The 20,155-nt window shown below is 36.4% G+C and overlaps 1 protein-coding gene and 1 long non-coding RNA gene across 7 annotated transcripts in view; one reads left to right on the plus strand and one right to left on the minus strand.

Annotated features, from left to right (window-relative positions):
* Positions 1-20,155, minus strand: part of LOC145239300 (protein furry homolog-like) — a 165,299-nt gene that overhangs the window by 11,474 nt on the left and 133,670 nt on the right. For all 6 annotated transcript variants that reach the window (XM_080102607.1, XM_080102608.1, XM_080102605.1 and 3 more), the window contains 7 exons: positions 16,328-16,435; positions 13,312-13,424; positions 4,459-4,522; positions 4,036-4,124; positions 2,870-2,989; positions 1,904-2,056; positions 206-302 (listed from right to left, as the gene is read on the minus strand). In XM_080102607.1, coding sequence (XP_079958733.1) covers positions 206-302; positions 1,904-2,056; positions 2,870-2,989; positions 4,036-4,124; positions 4,459-4,522; positions 13,312-13,424; positions 16,328-16,435 — 744 coding nt within the window. The remainder of the gene's footprint in view (positions 1-205; positions 303-1,903; positions 2,057-2,869; positions 2,990-4,035; positions 4,125-4,458; positions 4,523-13,311; positions 13,425-16,327; positions 16,436-20,155) is intronic.
* LOC145239308 (uncharacterized) lies at positions 261-1,893 on the plus strand. Its single transcript, XR_013862279.1, has 3 exons — positions 261-323; positions 648-1,560; positions 1,682-1,893. It is a non-coding gene; the product is annotated as an uncharacterized LOC145239308 (long non-coding RNA).

The following is a 20,155-nucleotide window of genomic DNA, read 5'->3' on the forward strand; positions in this document are numbered from 1 at the left end:
GAAATATACTACACTTAATTTTTTATTATTTTACTCCAAATACCAAATTGTGAATACATTCTATATTTTAATAAAATTTGTTTAAAACTTTTGTTGAAGAAAAACTGTTTAGATATTTAAAATTTGAGAAACAATGGTTTAATAATTTAAAAAAAATTAGAACAAATCTAAGTTTTCATTTTTTCAAGACCACCCTTTCTACAACCTGGAGGGGATGGCGATGTGGACCGAATATAACACGAACTATATGATGGCAAGGCTGTATCTGTTTTCTTTTCCAGTTCCAATGTCTTGTCTTGATCCTAAACATACGAATTTATAGTGTAGGTAGCTTTTGCCATGATACAGTTGCAGATACTATATTGATGGTTTTTCTATGTTAGTAATTTATATGTACCCATCCTATTATTGATTTACCACATTCACCATTTACCAGTATTCTTGTAAACTATGCATATGTCGCCAGAAATTGTTGATGCACTGACAGTCAAGGCAATTTCGAATGCGAAGGTGCAAACAAAAGGGCTGGACAACCCCATTTGGTTCGCCAAATCGTATTGATAACTTTGTTACATTCATAAATTATTCTACTCATTACGAAAGTTTACTGTCACGTCATGTATAATTGGTATTAACTACTTTCATAGGATTGCAACGCCCAGGATTGATCCAAAGCCAGTTTATTACATCACAGGCAAGACAAAAGGAGTTAACTATACAATTTAACAGATTTCAAATAGGTTTTTTGAAAGACCATATCTTGGCGCCCCAATAAAAATCGCATCGTGGGCTAAGTTTGGAAAGCCGGCACTAGGGAATGTAAACTATGCAGCCCCCGCAAATCATCATTAAACGTATCCAGCCCGCAGTGAAAAAAGTTTGGTGACCCCCGATATAGTACTAGACATCCATTTCAAAGTAATGAAGCCTTTACTTTAATTCCCAAACAATGAGCTCGAAAATAGCGCCGACAAAATTCCTATACATTCATTTACAATTGTTTGCAAGTGAAAATTTTGCAGCCAGATTGTGCTGCGCCCCCCTTGCGAACCCCTCATGCCCCCGTAGGGGGGTGTGCCCTTCAGTTTAAGACCCCTGTTCTACACAACTCGACCCACCTACATGATTGTTTTGCAAGCAAATTGATTCACACACACATGAATTGGTTGCACTATAAAATAGTGTGATTATTTTTGGATTCAGGACCAAATTTCATTCCATTCAGACACTGTTTAAAAAACTCACCAATTGTACGGGCCAGTGGTGTATATGATAGCGCTACAGGATTGAACACAACCATTAACCATGTGTAAGACCATATGTTCGATTGCCTTTATTACACTATTACACCACAGAAACCTTTTGTTTGTAATGCGCAACAACTTACAAAAACGTTTTACATTTTGGGGGCTAGCAGGGTAAATATTGCAGTTATCGAGCCAAATAAAGCAGATGGCACATCTACATAACTATATCTAGCATCTGCCAAGTTTCATCCCAATCGATCAAACATTTCACGACAGAAGAGGGTGGACAAACTTCAGGAAAGAACAAAAAATGGTGATTTTACTTTGTTTCATACCAAATATGCCTATATTTAGTTGACAAGTAAGGTTCACTTTTGCTTTTAGCCAATTTTGTTTTTAGTTACAAGCTGATTAAAAACATTTTACTCTTACAGGGCCAGTGGGGCTATTCAGCCAAATGAGATTTGATCAACATGTGAGAAAGTTTTATATAAGTTTATTATACATTTCTCACCAAAAATGGTTGAATAAACTAAATTTAAAAAGAAAAAATTCAAATGCAGCCCTTTGAAAAGAAACATAATGCCTGTTATGACTTATTGCAATTTTGTTACTACGATGGTCTCACTGATGAAAATAAACACAACACAACTTACTTCTAACATGTTGCCTTCATGTATTGTGTAATTAGCTTCTTTCAAACACTGTTCCCCATCACTTACATCACTTGAAACACCAACAACGCTGCTTACTGTTATTACAGAGGACGAATCACTATCATTTTTATCATTTTCCTCCGTGTTTGCAATCTTTAAACAAATCAATTTTAAAAACAATCTTTAAAAGTGCTTGTTCAAGTCGTGACTCGGTTTTCTTGTGGGTAAAACATTATTAATTAGTGCTTTGACTTATTTCACATGTATCATGTTTACTGTAGATCCCCATTACCCGAAGGTCACACACATTGTTTTAATCAGAATTTTTCTTTGTCTAACACTGGAATGTTTTAAGCATAGGGTCAAAAAACAGTGCTTCAATTCAAATTTACACACATGTTAGTTAGTTATGCAAAGTTCCTTCAAAAGTTCGCATATTATCTTGACTGAGCGCTTGGGACAAACCAGTGTTAGACAAAAAATAATAATGATAAACAATGTGTGTCCTCTGCTTGAAACATTCCAGACACACAATGTGTGTCCTTCATGGAACCCATATAAAAGTATATATTTTTAAATTGAAACTAACCATGTGGGTAACTACAAAGCTTTTGTAGTTGTGTACAAACAGAAAATACAAAGCTTTTGTCATTATGTGCAAACAGAAAATAAAAATGTTGTCCATCTATTTTTTTAATTATTATTTTTTTCTGCAGGTAAGCGAATCTGAGTAAAGCAGTGATCATTATGCATAAAACTATGTTTAAATATACTGCTTGGTGTGTAATAATTTTTTGCTTTTAAATACAGACACAATCAGCCAACACTGCATTATAAATGTAAAAGACTGAAATAAATTTTAAATCTAACCCAGACCAGTATTGGATAGAAAACCAGTGGTTGTCCGTAAAACCTCTTGATTGGGCAAAAAAACAAAAAAACTAATGCATTTTAAAGATTGCTAACCGCAGTTAAATCAAACACATCGAGTGGATCTTCTGAACCATTTGGGTCTTTGATGTTCAATGCTTTTGTAGAAGATGTGCTCCATTGCATTCCAATATTGAAGTTGTCTGCAAGATCACCCTGCATGATACAAACGACAAAAATCTAGAAAGGTTTCCAATATATTTCATTTAATGTGATTTGCTGCAATAAAAATCAATATATATATATATATATATATAGACATCAGTTACCTATTTTTAATTGGTTCCCTTTCTTTTAATATACATTTAAATATACAATACTTATATCTGCAAGAAAACATGAAATGGTTCACACAATCATGAATTTGCCAATTGGTAATGTTATTAAGATAGTACATTATTACATTATTACATTCAGAAGGTTGATTAGTTAAAAAGCATGGCATGCTTTGCTATTTGCTAAATTAATTTGCTATTTGAAAGCTATTGAACTTCTTGACAATGTATGTTATACAAAATTAGAAAGCTTTTGTGAAGCACCATAAATTTGTAAACGTAAATGGAAATACATAACCGACAAATGGCTGTACAACATTATGGCATAGGTGCAATCATTTTAAACTATATTTTACACGTTTCCCAGTTTTGCTTAAGTAAAGTGAAGCATAGTTTGATGTAAAGTAATAAAACCAAATGTGGTATTATAGTCGTAGCAGGCACATGATTAACAAGTTTTGAAAACACACAACCACAGAGCACTAACAAAGATGAAAAAAAAAAACTAAAGCGACAGGTTAAATTCCAAAACAACCAAAACAATGCCTGGTCTTGCATGTGTTATCCTTGCAGCGGATTTCTTTCACCTACTGCGGCCTATGGTAAACCTATTGATCACTACAAAGTTTAGGTCTTACTGAGCAGTTTATTTATGGCTGTGGAGTAATTTTTTGGGTAGATAGGGTTAACATTTTAACACAACCGCCAAGCACCATAATTGCCATTGTGTAAAAACATTCTGGTCAAACATAATCAACCAGAGTGCACAACTTTCAGTCCACTTGCAGGGCATGTAAATTTAATATAGTTTGTACCCTTCTTTCTGAAGCAAATTGTGGGAATACACCTGCGGTAGACACAAAACACATTGCAACATGTTGTCTTCTTTAGGTAAAGAAACAGGATGTGTTAGAACAAAAACTGTACCTCAGTTTCAAATTCATTTAAAAAGTCAAAATCTCGCAAAACCCCTTGAGAGTTGATGTCTTCTGTTATAGGGTTTTCTATAGTTCCATCTGAATGATAAGAGAAAATTATGATAACAATATAACAGTTCAATATATTGCAAGGTATATTTTATAAACTTTCATATTGCTCATCCCCCATTTGAAATAAATCAAAACTGTGAGGAAGACGTAGAAACAACAAACGGTTTTTAATTTACCAGTTGCGCAATAGGAAAGTTTGTAGAACAGATAAGTTCAGTTATGCTTTGCAACATTATTTTGGTCACAACTAAAGCATTCTTTCCAGTAAAGTGGATTTAAATTTGAACAAGCAAATAGCCACAAATGTGCTGTTAATATACACTGAATACCAGTGCAACATGCAATTGCAAGTGTTTTTTACCTGGAAATCTTATGTCTCCAAAACCTTCGGTAGTTGTTTTTTTTTCAGTTGTTTCTTTGCGTGGCTAGAAGATGAAATTTTAAAGAAAAGTTAATATCCAGTTCGATGTCAAAAAAGTTTTTTAAACACACATGCACGCTTCATGTGAAAGTAATGTACTGTACCTGAACTGTAAAATCATCGGTGCACTAATCTTAAAAACACACACAACGGCACAGCACCGAAATATAGTAGCAGAGTAGCAGGGATAACATTGTAATGACCATTAATATTAAAAGTGTGATACAACTATTCAAAACTGTAACAGATTTTATTCAAAACAGTGACAAAAGTGCCCATGTGCACATATAGTCAGACATGAAGCAAAGCAATTTCTTATCATTACCCTGTCAAACACTTTCATTCTGTTTCATGGAAATGAAGTATCTGGCAAGGACAAGTTTAGCACATCAATGCTTTAGAGCAGGGCTTCCCAAACTGGGGGTCGCGACCCCGGAAGGGGTCGCTTAACAAACTTGAGGGGTCCCAGAGAGCTGTACCAATTTTGCAGAAAGTACTCTATACACTGGCCTTGACCTTTGTATAACGTCACAATGTCATTTTTGTACAAGTAACGTCGGTTTTACGTCGGATTTTAGCGCAACGCGCATGTAGTGACGCCATTAATCGAACAAATGTCGTTTGAAACATATGCAACATAAAGATGACATATACGTAGTTATAGACTAGCGTTTAAGTATTGTGTGGCGCAATAACTTTCTCTGGTAGAAATAGATAATAAATTTACGATTTCTAAACAGTGTTTAATGTCCGTTTGCAAAGCACTGCAACGGCCTAAACTTGGTCCAAGGTGATAAGTGCCTATTTGCAAAACAATGTGACAGAAACTAAAGGCTAAAGCACGTAAAACGTATCGGTGTTTGGACGTGTAAAGTATAAGACTCCGAGTACCGGTAGGTTGTTTTTAGTTTTCGCTCGAATTAGTCGTTATTATAAATACAACAAATGTATTTTTTGCATTGTTTATCATATTATCCGTGAAGGGTCGCGGAAAATTTAAAGAGATTATAAAAGGGGTCGCGATCAAAAAAGTTTGGGAAGCCCTGCTTTAGAGGATTGGGAGCTTTAAGAGTAATTTCTAGTAAAATTAGGCCCAACCAGAAAGGTACCTGGTGGCAACATGAACTCATCCAACCAGTCTCCTGTCCCTATCTACACTGTAGTGACCTTGTATGTCTAAACCAGGCTCTTCAACCTTTTTTCCTGTTGTATACCTTTTACAATTTTCAAGCAACTTTGTATACCCTACACATAGCAAAAAAATTAAATTATGCACAAATAGTAAGACAGTCAACTAATAGTTACTTGGCTGTTCTCGTGAATTATTGTGATACTAGGTCAGGGGTAGATAACCTGCGGCTGTGAACATGTAAACTTAAATGAATGTACTGGCGGCCGTGACGAAAAAATAAAACTTATGTTTCTACATATTTGGATTGCAAAACTAGTTTGAGGGTTTGGAAAAATACTAACAGCTCAAAAGCCGCATGCTTAAGACTTTTTGTAAGCCTATTATGGTAAACAATGTGAAAACGGGCATCATTAGTGTCTCAATTTAGATGGCGACATCAAAAACATGAAAGTCTGATCCCTAGACTGTTCAGCTTAATCTAGATTTTACGGACAACCTAGAGCAGGCGCTATTAAAAAGGATTTACGATGCGGCCATCATAGCAAAAAGGTTGTGCACCCCTGTGATATGTGCTTATTGCTTCATAATTTCCCTTATTATTGACGTAACAATCCAAACTGACGCAATCATTTTGACAAGCAGGTCAGTCTCACATAGGTCACGATGCTATGTCTTCCTGCATTTTACAAACACACTAGTGACCTTTAGTAACACAGACCTCAGCTGTATTCCCTTCGTATACCCTTTCTTCAGTCGTATACCCTGATTTTGATGCGGTATACACTGGGGTATACAGTATACCCGGTTGAAGAGCACTGGTCTAAACCATGTACACTGTCTGTAGCTTACTTATCATATATTGTCTCAATGCTATTTCTAAAAATATACATTTGTTACCTAATTTCAATAGGTTTCCTACCCTTACATGGTATTTAACTACTAAAATAATACTTCAGGCATTCAGAAATTAAAAAGTTTGTAGCAAGGGACACTGACAACTTAGCAAAATAGACAAATTTGCAATATGTTTAACATTTTTGCCTCCGTTTCATAATAATTGAATGATAGGCTGTACCCCTCTTACTGTGTGGCAGTAATGCAAACAATAACCCCTTGGCCAGTTAAGTTTTCTGTATAACACAATAACTCTTTGACCAGTTATGTTTTCAATTTAGTGGATGCCCTGTGGACCACCCAAAAAGTGATTACTAGTTGAGAACCACTGTTTTAAGTTTTTTTTTTTCATCACAAGATCAAGTTATATCGTATTTACTAATTTATATTATATACACCATTCAACCTCACTAACATGATTGTTTTAATAGCAAAACTAGAAGGGTGGCTTAGCACATATTCCCTTGCATTTACACTATAACCTATTTGAAACATTAATATATTTCTTACACTTATTTTATATTGGGTCCCATATCATCCACTGTCTTTTTCACCTTGGTTGTTTCTGCAAGCAGAAACTCATGGGTCCCCCACACATGCAAAGTTGTAAATAATGCATTTCAAGAGATAACAATGAGAAAGTTTGGTATGGTAAGATCAAATACATTGATCTGTACTGTACATAAATAAATATGCTATAAGGAGTACAAAATATTTAAACTCATTCCATTAATACATGTTTGAAGGTTTTTCTATTTTATGGTCTGAAATAAAAGTGTTAAATAGTGAGAAAATAGGCTAAACACAATAATCAGCTCATATTAATCACGAATTAAACATGATGGTAGGGGGCTAGTGGAATAAATGATAGAGCTACAGGGTTGAACACAACAATCAACACCTATAAAAGGTACACTCTACAACGGGGGCGGGCAACATACGGCCTGCGGGCCGGATCCTGCCCGCAACGGGGTTTTAAGCGGCCCGCGGCCGGTTTCTGGTCTTACATGATAATGTGGCCCGCGGCCACTACTTGCTTACTATGTCAAATTATGGTTGTAACGGACAGTAACGCTCCCCAATAGCAAAAAACTTTCCTGCCGTTGCTACCATTGCACCATATGTCCATTGTTACGACACAACTGCCAACCTTGTGTGTGGCCCGCTTTCACGGTTTCCTTTGTTTCCACACATGTACCCTAATTAGTGTTTCATCAGTGTCTAAGTCTGTGGTGTATGCATTAAATTTGCTGTGGTGAATAATTTTATGTTGCAATTAACAAAACAACGGCGGGAAAGTTTTTTGCTATTGGGGTGCGATACTGTCCGTTACAACTATTATTTGACGTAGTATGCAAGTAGTGAGGGATTGCGGCGGGCTGTGGCCGCGGACCACATTACCATGTAAGACCCTGAAACTGTCTGCATGCCGCTCAAAATCCCGTCGCGGGCTGTATCTGGCCTGCGGGCCGTACGTTGCCCGCCCCTGAGTTAGATTGTTTTGACTGTTTGTAATTGTGACGTTCTTAATTGTATTTGGTCTAGGTGGTCAAAAATCCATTTTAAATCACTGGATAAATACGCGATTAATGTATCGATTCAGGAATCCGGCCCGCCAAGTACTTCATTTTCCCATATGAGGCCCGCCGACTGGAGAAGTTGCCCGCACCTGCTCTACAAGCTGTCCAAAGTTCATTTTATCAGTCATTGTTTAAAAAATTGAACCATTTTGGGGGGCTAGTGGGGTAAATATTGGGGCAACAGGGTAAAACACAACATTCTACACCTATAAATGCCACACTCTACAAGCTATCAAAATTTCACTCAATTCTGACATTGTTTCAAAAATTGACCCATTTTGGGGGGCTAGTGGGGGTAAATGTGGGGGAGCAGGGTTAACATAACAAACAACAACTATTAGTAGCACACTCTATAAGCTGTCCAAATTTCATCCAATTCCAACACCATTTAAAAAACTGACCCATTTAAGGGGTTAGTGGGGTAACTGATCGGTTCAACACCCAAAAGTATGAAATAAGAAATCACAATAACCCAATCAACAATCATGTAAAATTTTAATCCAATTCAGACAATGTTTAAAATTCTGACCACCATAGGTGCTATAAGCAACATTCATCAACGCTTCTGACGTCGTAAGGCTGTTACCACACCTCTAACTAGCATGTGCAAAAACACCCACCAAGTAATGCACAAACACAAGTAGCATATGTTCTGTTGCCTTTACACCATTCCACCACAGAAATCTTGTGTTTGTGGTGCGCAGCAACATACAAAAACGTTTTACACTTTGGGGTCTAGCCGGGTAAATACTGGTCAAACAAAGCAGATGGCACATCTGCAGAACTATATCTACCATCTGTAAAAGTTTCATCCAAATTCACCAAAGATTTCATGTCAAAAGTGCATGGGCAAACTTAAAGGCGGAAAAAAAAAATGAATGAAATCAAGATGTGTCCCTTCAGGGAAGGGGACCACCCATAAATAAACTAGAAGGGTGGCTTAGCACATTTTGTTGTTGCATTTACACTATAACCTATTTCAAAACATTAATATATTTCCTATGCTTATTTTGTATTGGGTCCCATATTAGCCATCGTCTTTTATAACCTTAGTCGTTTCTGCAGGCAAAAACTCATGGGTCCCCACACATGCAAAGTTGAAAATAATGCAATTCAAGAGATAACCATGAGAAAGTCGGGTGTTGTAAGGTAAAACACAGTGATCGGCACTGGGCTTAAATAATAATACTATGTAGAATACAAACTATAAAATTAGATTCACCCCAGATATTGTTTGAAGTATGTCCTATTTAACGTAGTAGGGTAGTAGGGTAACTAATTGGGTTTGACACACAAACTAAAAAATATATAAAAACCACAATGACTCAATCAATAGTACTGCAAAATTTCAGCCCAATCCGCCAATGTTTAAAATTTTGACCACTAGAGGTGTTTTAAGCAACAACCGTTAATGTTTCTGACGTCACAGGGCTGTTAACAAAACTGCCATGGTGCAAAAACGTCCACCAAGCAACCCACCAACAAGCAACATACAACTGGTTGCCCTTGTAACACTATTGAGCAACAGAAATCTTTCGTTTGTGGTGCCCAGTAACATACAAATACGTTTTACACTTTAGGGGCTTGTGGGGTAAATGTTAGGACTCAGTACATGATGATGACAACAGAGATTGTCGAAACGTCTACACGATGTATTCTATATACACCACTACCTTGGCAGTAATGTTTATGATTAAAGACACTATGTTATGACAAAAAATCGTTCTTTTTGACCTTGTTAACTGAGGTCATGTGGCGGCCAAGCTGACAATGTAAATTTAAAGACCATTTATCTTTCAAAAAAGTCAAGTTTATTTCTTCAGCTTTATGTTGATCAACAAAGTTTTGCTTGATATATACAAGTATGTTTATCGAGTTTAAATCACATCATAGGTGTAAAATGTTTCGCAAAACTGAAAATGTGTGACATAACTCAAAAAGAACGACATAGTATTGCTGCGCAAAAACAGCTGATTTCTAATCACAGAAATGACTGTCTCGTAAAACGTCTGTCCGTACACCAAGCTGAGCCCTCCCACTCTGCCGCCTTAATTGTAAAGCAGTGAGTTACTCCCTTGGGACTTCTATCTGACTGACAGTGTACACATATTATGGACTGTAAAGGTAACCATTTGGCTGATTAAGGCAAATTTTAAATACTAAACGAGTAACCTACCGCAAACAAAAATTTCAGCACATTAGGGCCTGTATTTCTGGCCTAAAACTAAAACCAATTATTTCAGGGTTTAAGGGGTGAAAAATGGGTGAATCCAATAAAAGTTTAAAAAATTAATAAAAAAATTCTTTAGAATATATACATTGTACCAACCAACAAAGCATGAAACTCCTACATTATGTACTTTAGTTTACAAAAAATACGTTTTGGGGGCCTGTGGGTGAACCGCTGGTCATTCAGGGTCAAACTTCATGAAGATCAAATTTGGATCAATAGCTAACATCTATGTAAACTTGAATAAATTTAAAGCACTCTTTCTTGACTAAACGCGTGTAACAAACCAGCGTTAGACAGAAACTAGAAAGGTGGCTTTCTGATATACTTACATTTTATATATTCTATACGATATTTACCAATTTACTATACACATCATTTGATCTACATATATGATTGTTTTTGCAAGCAAAAACAGATGGGTCCCCACACGCGCGTTTGTGCGGATTTAACGTCCTGGTTATTTTTAGATTCTTAAGAAAACACTTAACCAACTTTAGCAATAACCCAGCTTTAAAAGTTTGGTCCATATTCTTTTTGCATCATTATTGTCATATAATTACAAAAAAAAAACAGTACATAAGAACGGGAAAAATACTTTTCATTTAATCTCATGCTTTGACCTTGATATTGTCGTTCAAGGTCAGTTTTTAACACAATTTTTCACAACTGAAAATGTGCTTGATACTTAATAAAACGATATAGCATAAAAAACAGCTGATTTCTAATCACCGAAACGACTGTCTCGTAAAACGTCTGTCCGGACGTCGAGCTTAGCAATCCCGCTGCATTCACCCGCCTTAATGTAAACAAAGGAATTACTCCCTTGAGAGTTGAGACTTCTATCTGACTGACAGTGTACACATATTATGGGCTGTAAAAGTAACTATTTGGCCGATTAAGGCAAAATTTTAAGTACTGAACGAATAACCTACTGCAAACAATTGTTTAACATTTCAGCACATTAGGGCTTGTATTTTTGGCCTAAAACTTATTATTTGGGGGTTTAAGGGGTAAAATGGGTGAATCCAATAAAAAGTTACAAAATTCTTTAGAATACCATACATTGCACCAACCAACAAACCATGAAACTCTCAGATTATGTACTTTAGTCAGTACAGCCGTTTTAAATTTTTTTTTAGGGGGGTGGGCCTGTGGGTGAACCACTGGGTCGTTTGGGGTCAAACTTCAGGAGGATCAAATTTGGAACAATAACTAACATCTGTGCAAATTTGAATAAATTTAAAGCACTCTTTCTTGACCAAACGCATTTAACAAACCAGCGTTAGACAGAAATGAATATTTGGGGGTTTAAGGGGTGAAAATGGGTGAATCGAATAAAAAGATACAAAATTCTTTGAAATATCTTATATTGCACCAAACAACACAGCATATCACTCAGAGATGCTGTACTTTAGTCAGTAGAGCAGTTTTAAAAAAAATACGTTTGGGGGGCCTGCGGGTGAACCGCTGGGTCATTTGGGGTCAAACTTCAGGAGGATCAAATTTGGATTAATAACTAACATTTGTGTACATTTTATTAAATTTGGGGCACTCTTTCTTGACCAAACGCGTTTAACAAACCAGCGTTAGACAGAAAAAAGAAAAAAAAATACGGACAAAAACAATATGTGTCCCCTTCATAGAAGGGGACCCATAATGAATACTTTGGGGTTTAAGGGTTGAAAATGGATGAATCCTACTAAAAGTTACAAAATTCTTTAGAAAACCTTACATTGCACCAAGCAACAAAGTATGAAACTCCTAGCTCATGTACTTTAGACAGTACAGCCGTTTTAAACATTGTACGTTTAGGGGCCTGTGGGTAAACCGCTGGGTCATTCGGGGTCAAACTTCAGTAGGATTAAACTTGGATCAATAGCTAACAACTGTGTAAATTTAAAAAAATTTAAAGCACTCTTTCTTGATCAAACACGTTTTGCAAACCAGCGTTATACAGAAAAAAGAAAATAAGAATAAAAAAATACAGACAAAAACAATATGTTTCCCCTTCATGAAGGCAGGGTTTCCGCGCAATTTTCGTTTATAAATTTCATGACTTTTCCAAAACTTTTCAAGGAAAAAAAAAAACAAATTTCCATAACCTTATTCGAAAAAAAATCGTAAAGATGCTTTGGTAGATGCAACCAATTTACCATACTTGCAATGAATAATCATATGTTACATGATTTGAAATTCCCATCTCTATCTGGCATTTTGAGGGTAAAACAGTCACCAAATTCCAAAGGACTTTTGCAAAAGTTGGCCTTTTTCAAAACTTTTCCAGGCCTTAAAAATACAAATTTAAATTCCATAACTTTTCCAGGTTTTCCATACCCGCGGGAACCCTGTGAAAGGGAACCCATAACAAGCAATGTTATAGTTTAAGTTAGTACCTCAATATAAACACGCAAATTTCTTGGCGTGCCATGAAAAATCACCTCAAGTGCCAACCTTGGCATGCATGCCAGGGGTTGCTTAACCCTGGTCTAACACATAGAAGTATCATATATTGTGTTTAAATCATGTCTGAGGTATTGAAATGTGAAATGTGCATGCTAACATAACAAAATCATATAGCATTGCTGCCAAAAACACTACTAATCAGCAGGCTAACCAACCTGTGGCCTGTCATAAACATATTTTAACACTAAAAATCCTATCAAAACAACTTTTGACCCCAACATGTAGTCATTTGGGATTAGAACCACACTACCATCTTGGTGACCAAAGCGTAAACAAGCACTTCTGCCATATGTAAAAGAAAACTGCCGCGAAAAATATTCACCATCGTGCTTGGAATAGTGTTAGCATTAAGGCTAATGTCTTTGACAGACATACTACTTCTGGAAGTGTAATGTTGCAACTTTCTGCATGAAAAATGTGCACTTCTACAGAAAAGTTTTCTTTTGTCCTAAACCACAACACACAGTACAGCACTAATGATACTAACATACCTGTAAAGTGGCTGGTATTGTGGATTTCATTTGGGCTGTATGTTGAAAGTAGGTAAAGATATTGTGGAGAATATCAAAATGACCAGTCTTAACTTGTTGATTAATTGAATTGCCTAAAAATAGGAAAAGGGCAATTTTTTGGCAAAACATACTACAATACATCAGAGCAAAAAAAAAAGAAAATCGGCTGATTAGGATTCCAATTTGCATTTTGTCCCAATTTACTGTATTAACTGATTATCCTATTGCTACAAAACACACGGTTGAAAGAATTGCTAACTCACACAAACACCCAAGTTGTTGCTACAAACATTGTAGTTGTTACTACATAATTTGATGCCAAAGTCACAATTGTTACATAACAAAGAAGTAATATTTACACAATTATTATGTGATTGTGCGTTTGGTCAAAATGTCAGAAGTGCTGTTTGATATTATTGAATTTTTTATTTCTTTTAAAATTAATAAGCTTTTGATTAGTAATGGATAATTTTGTGAGATTGACCAGTGAACAGCAGGTCAATGCGATCGACTGGTTGGCCGCACCTGCTATACATAACAGAAGGTGATCTCAAGTAAACTACCATAGGAATGTTACAATCTGCGTTAGTTTTATAAAACAATCAGCAATTCCGATGCACTCATGCCACACCTGCTGCACATAAATTTTCCACACAGTAAGAACAAACTTTAGGGTAGGGTAAGAAACAAACACTTTAGGGTAAGCACAAACCATATGTTTTCTACAACATAATCTTGTGGGGAGCTTGAAAGAAGCCCAAATTAGTAGGAGGTCAACAGACAACAGGAAAAGGAAGAGTTTAGCAAGTTAAAGAAAGTACTTTTCTTCTATCAGAGTGGTTACTTTCAATTTAACAGCATACAAGTTGTTTAAAATAACCTTGTGACCGTAAAACAGCTGAGGTGTCACAAAATAAAAGTGGCGGGGACAAGGATTGGATCCCACAACATTGTGAAAACAAGCCAGTTATGCTAATCAATTCTTTTGCACAATGAAATGTACAGTAGTATAAACAAGATAGCTATAAATTTTAATCTATAGGTTTGACCTCGATGTAGCTGTGCAAGTCCAGCTTTAAAACAGTTTACCGTTTTTTCTAAAAAAACCTAAACAGTATTACAGACACTGACAAATTAGGAATATATTTTGGAGCCAAAAAAAAGTTTGCAGCAAGGTTTACATAACAAATAGTTCTTCTGCAGCCTAACGCCAGGCAGTCGCTGAACGACTGTTTATTGACCTTTTGACACTGTTTTCAATAACATGCAGTCCTTAGTGTTCAACAATAATGTTAACAAATAATCATACACGGATTTTATAAGTAAAATTAAGTGATGTGGGAAACCCCATTGTGATAAGACTTCCCACAACCGATGGTGGTTAAGACAGTCAAAGGCCTTTACGTAATCGACAAAGCACAGATGTAATTGCCTGTTGTACTTCAGTGCCTTTTCCATTATAATTCTGAAATTGAATAGTTGATCGTGAGTTCCCCTATTTTTGGTAGTCAGCTTGTTCTCTTGAAATGATTTCAACCGCTCTTTTGCTCATTCGCCTGACTACGATGTGTAGCATGATTTTACTAGCATGCAGGATGAGAGCAATAGTTCTGTAGTTAGAGCACAAAGTAGAGTCCCCTTTTACAGTTAAATGAAGATGGAAGTTTTCCAGTATTTCCGAAAAATAGCAGTCTCCCAAATTTTTTGACACAGGACATGTAGCAGTTTATCAAGTGTTGCTCTGCCAAGTTTAAGAAATTCTGCTGGAATTCCATCCACGCCTGGCGACTTATTTGTTTTTAGATGTCGGATCACCTTACCAACTTCAGAGCGTAGTATGGGAGGTTCGATTAAACTTGGCTTATCCGGTGTGACTGATAAAATATTAGGCACACTTGCACCCTTGTACAGATTTTCACAATAGGCAGCCCATGTTTCTTTGATTTCTTTACTGTCCGTTTGCAGTTGGCCTTCCTTATCTCTGATGTTGGTCTTTTGGGTGTGAGCTTTTGAAGAGACTTTATTGTTTTGAAGAAATCATGAGTTTTACCCTTATGGTATGAAGTTACAGCATTTTTGCTCAAACTTTTGATAAATTTTATTTTGTTTTCCCTTATTTCTTTATTAATCATATCGCTCAGTTTTCTGTATCTTTTCTGTTTCTGTGGATCGTTTCTTCTTTGTCCTTTTAAAATTCTTCTTTGGTTGGCCAATTTTACAACTTTTTCTGAGACCCATGGCTTTTTTAGTTTATTGAATATTTGTGTGCCTACAGATTTCTCCGCAACTTTCCACATGGTATTCTTTATCAACACCCAAAGATCATTTGATGATAAAAGACTGATGTCTTGATGACGAAAAATACTTTCAAACAGTTCTTCATCAACTGAGGACTAATTTAGTTTTTGTGTGTTCGATTGAAGAAGATCGGCATGAAGACGGTTGCATTCTTTGTTCTTTTGAAGCCATTTTAGTTTTGGCCTAAATATGCCAAGCAACAGGTTGTGGCTTCGACCACAGCCAGCTACAAAACTACAGCAATAATTTAAAATTTGATGTAACTCCATATCATATTTAATGATTTATTGCACACCATTTACATTGTTTTTGCAAGCAGAAACAAATAGGTACCCACACATGTGTACATGCAAATTAGTACAGTATTAATATTGTGTGAATATAAGACCACACCTCAAACTTTATGCTCATAAACAATGTTTGCCAGACTTACATGAAACTTTATTATTGCTTCAATGAGCTTATAACTCTAAAAAACAGTAGGGTATGAAACCTAAATAAGATATGCAGCCCTAAGCACCAAAAAACTAAAATGCACATGTTAACATTTCATTTCTAATCACAAAAAAGACAGGGGTGAACCAGTGGGTCATCCAGGGTCAAACTTTGGATCGATCAACTTTTGATAACTAACAAACATGTTTGAAAAATCAAAAAAAAAACTTTGAAGCACTCTTTCTGGACCAAACTAGCATACCTGTATTTTTATGTATTTTTGTATGGTCCCTTTGGGTTGCTAAGTTTGACCCATTAAACTGAAATGATAGGGTCAAACCAGGCAGTCCAACAAAATCCTTTTCAGAATCTGAAAACAAAAATATTGTGAATCAAGTGAGATGTACTAGAAGGTGACTTTCTTATATAAACCTAAAATTTACCTACAATTTGTTCAGAAAACAAAAAGTGTCTTTGACCTAATTTTTAACACATATATATGCATCCTGAACTTATTTTAGTCTCAGTCCCATATCAGTCCACTGTCTTTTGTAACTTCAGTTGTTTCTGGAAGCAGAAAATCAAGGGGCCCCCACACATGCAAAGTTGTACACAATGCATTTTGCAAAATAACTATGATACATTTTGGTGCTATGAGTCTAAATGGGGCGATAAAAAATATGCAGAAATAATCATGCTATTTACAGTATAAACTATTCAAGTCGCATTCGATTCGGCTATTGTTTGCAAAACTTATCCATTTTAGGGGTTAATGGGGTAACTGATGAGTAGGGCAATTATTATTTTTTTGACAATTTATAGCGTTAGGTCAAAATTGTTTACAAACTGCATTGTCGTGGTGTCATTGAGGTTGTCAGTGAACTTTTCATTAGACATTTTACACCTTGTAGCCTATTTTATACTGTTGTAAATGGCCCACTGTCTACTTATTGTGAATCATAAACCATCAAGTGAAACAATTAGGTTGATATGGCGTGATGGTCAACACACGTCAAAATATATAAAACTTTTCGTGCAGCTTCGGATACTTCATGTATCTTTAGTTTAGACAAATGTATTGAACAGTTTTAGTTGCGTCTTAAGGCCAATGCACACACGATGCGATGGAAATGATTTGCGATGAATGCAATAACCAGCTCATTACGATGGTGGCGACATTTCATGCACACACCAAGCGATTTTTGCGTTAAACTAGCGCACTACATCTGTATTAAGTCCGATCCACACTGGTTAATTGCTTGTTGGTATGATCGTGCGCTGGCCTTGGATTTTTGCGTCATGCTTGGTTGACTGTCTGCCTGCTCTTAAACAGCTGACGACTTGAGAGTAATGCACTTACTAAACAACCAATAAGGCTAACATGGAATCCAGCAATTTAACAAACCACGACCGAAAGGCCTTTTGTGGATTGACAACATCTTTGTACTACTTGGTCAACTTTGTAGTTTTGTGCAATAAACATTGCATGATATTTTTTTTACTAAACAATAAACATAAATAGAAAACAAAAACAATTGCTCAACGGAACAGTTTGGATGGGTTACAGTAATGAAGTCATTTTTGTCCATAAAATTGCTGTTATGCAAACATTTTGCAATAAATTGATGACTAAATTTATGACACCGGAAGTATAATCAATTGTAAGTCAATAAATCATGTCACATTTTTTCGGGGCAGATTTGAAATAATGTCCATTAGCAAACAGTAAACCTTATTTTGTCTTGACAATGCTCAGAAAAACATTATGTTAAGTCATTTCCTCTACATGAACATTAGCAAATGCAAAAAATATAACACCAAGGACCAGGGGTGGCTCGTGCGAGGGGGCTGCGGAGCTGCAGCACCCCCTAGATCAGTGGTTCTCAACCTTTTTTACTATGCGAACCCCTTTAGAGATTTTCTAACACCACGCGACCCCTTTACACACGCACACACACAGGAAGTTTAACTACCAGCATGTGTTGAGTTTAACTACCAGCATTTGCAATCTAACGTGGCTGCAATAGTTCGGCGTTTTGCTGTATTCCGGAAAACGCCTATTTTTCACTAACTATTTCACTACTTCGTGTTTTTTTTTATGTTAAGAAAAACCAAAACCCGCAATTATAGAAGTATACAATCGCAAATATTGTTGCGCCCGTTCTAAATCAAACGGTCGTGTGAGTTACTATATGCTAAACAAAAGTCACAGGGAAAGTTTTTATGATACAGATAAAATAATCCTGTGTTCGGTTGCGTCTCCGCGACCCCCTCAAAAGTGCTTGGCGACCCCTTGGGGGGTCGCGACCCCCAGGTTGAGAAACACTGCCCTAGATATTTTTACTTAATATTCCTACCACAATATTACAGATAACTTTCATTATACTTATTTTTTTATTCTTTAGCAATATATAACTAGAACAGTGGTTTTCCTGCATATTGTTTATATATACTACATCATATTTAATGATGTATCACATATACCATTTACTATATTTTTGATGGATATATATTTGTCACCTACATTTCGTTGGGTTCCTATCTTTTTCCTGGAAATTATAACATAATTGTTTCTGCAAGCATAATCTAATGGGTCCCCACAAATGTGCATATTCGATTTGGTAACAGTAAAAGTAGGGCACAATCATTGGTAAACTGGAATAGTGCGTCGATTTTTCTCTGTTTCATTTCCGTCAGCGATCATTGTCTCAGCGTGCAAATGTTGTTAGCTAAAGATATGGCGCCGAACACGGCAGGAGGGGCCTGTTGTTAACCGCCATATGACGCAAAACTGCGTTAAATGATCTACAAACATTTCTTAATTGCATAGTGCAAAAAGACTGCCTGATAGCACGCCCAGTTATGCGCGAGGCCGAGATATTCGCTTTTCAGTGGGCAGGTTTGCACTTTTCGCGCTCAATTGGGCTTTTTTCGACATGGAGTTGCGCGTTGATTTCACAAGGTGGAAAATGGATGAGTCCAACTATTTAAACTTTTTTTTCCTTATTAGCCCTTTGTTTGTTGAATTATGATTTTAAATCCGCACATAGCGTTCCCTGGCGCCGTTAAGTTTCTACATACCAACAATACGATTGCTTAGCTGGGCTTTTAATGTCCAAAGCCTGTTCTGTAACAGTTTTATTAATGCTTTCAGTTTGAGAAGTCACATTACACAGGTGTAACAAATCGTGCTGCATTGTCGCTCTGCGCTTTGGAACACGAATAATTTGACCTACATTAACGTTTACAGTGCAATATAACTAACATCATAACATCTTAATTCCAACCAGTGAGAAAATCAACTGCGTTCATGCGTGAAGTAGAGGCATTTTTTCTATGCGCCACTATCGTCAATCACTCCCATTGCGTCAGCTGTGCACTGAGCGAGCACAAATTTGACAAAAGACAGCATGTAAAAACATACTTGGGGCTGTAAGAGTAATTACTGAGCCGATTGCATTGAAACTTTTAACAGCTGTTTAAAATTTCAGCAGGTTAGGTCTTGTATTTCTGACCTCATTAACATGTGAACAAACAAACAAATATTTTGGGGTAAAGGGGTGAAAATGAATATATACAACTTCAAGTTACAATATACTTTAAAATACGCTGCAATGTACCAATCAAAAAAGTATGAAACTCCAGAATCATCTGATTTAGATGTATAGCCGTTTTTAAAAGTTCAAGTTTTGGGGGGCTGTGGGTTAACCGAGGGATCAAACGGGTCAAAATTCACATGGACCATCTTTAGACCAATATCTATAATGTGTGTAAACTGGAAAAGTTTGAAAATTCTTTCTTGACCAAAACGTGGGAACAAATCCGTGTTAGACGGAAAAAAATGTAGACCAAAACAATATGTGTCCCCTTTAGGGAAGGGGGCCCATAATAAGCATAATTTCAGCTTGGTCGGGATTTTTTCCAAAAAAATTATGAAATTAATAAGTTATCTATGATGGAGCTGCAGCGCCAGTTTCATGACGTTTTGCAGTTGTGCGCACTTGGAAAAGCTGCATGCCGGGCGAGATAGGCGGCAGAGGGCTGTGGCTCGCGCTTGTTGTGTTGTCTGATTCGTGTCAGTGAGCTCCAA

This window comes from Phallusia mammillata, chromosome 7 (assembly GCF_965637545.1).
Source record: "Phallusia mammillata chromosome 7, kaPhaMamm4.hap1.1, whole genome shotgun sequence".
NCBI classification, from domain to species: domain Eukaryota; kingdom Metazoa; phylum Chordata; class Ascidiacea; order Phlebobranchia; family Ascidiidae; genus Phallusia; species Phallusia mammillata.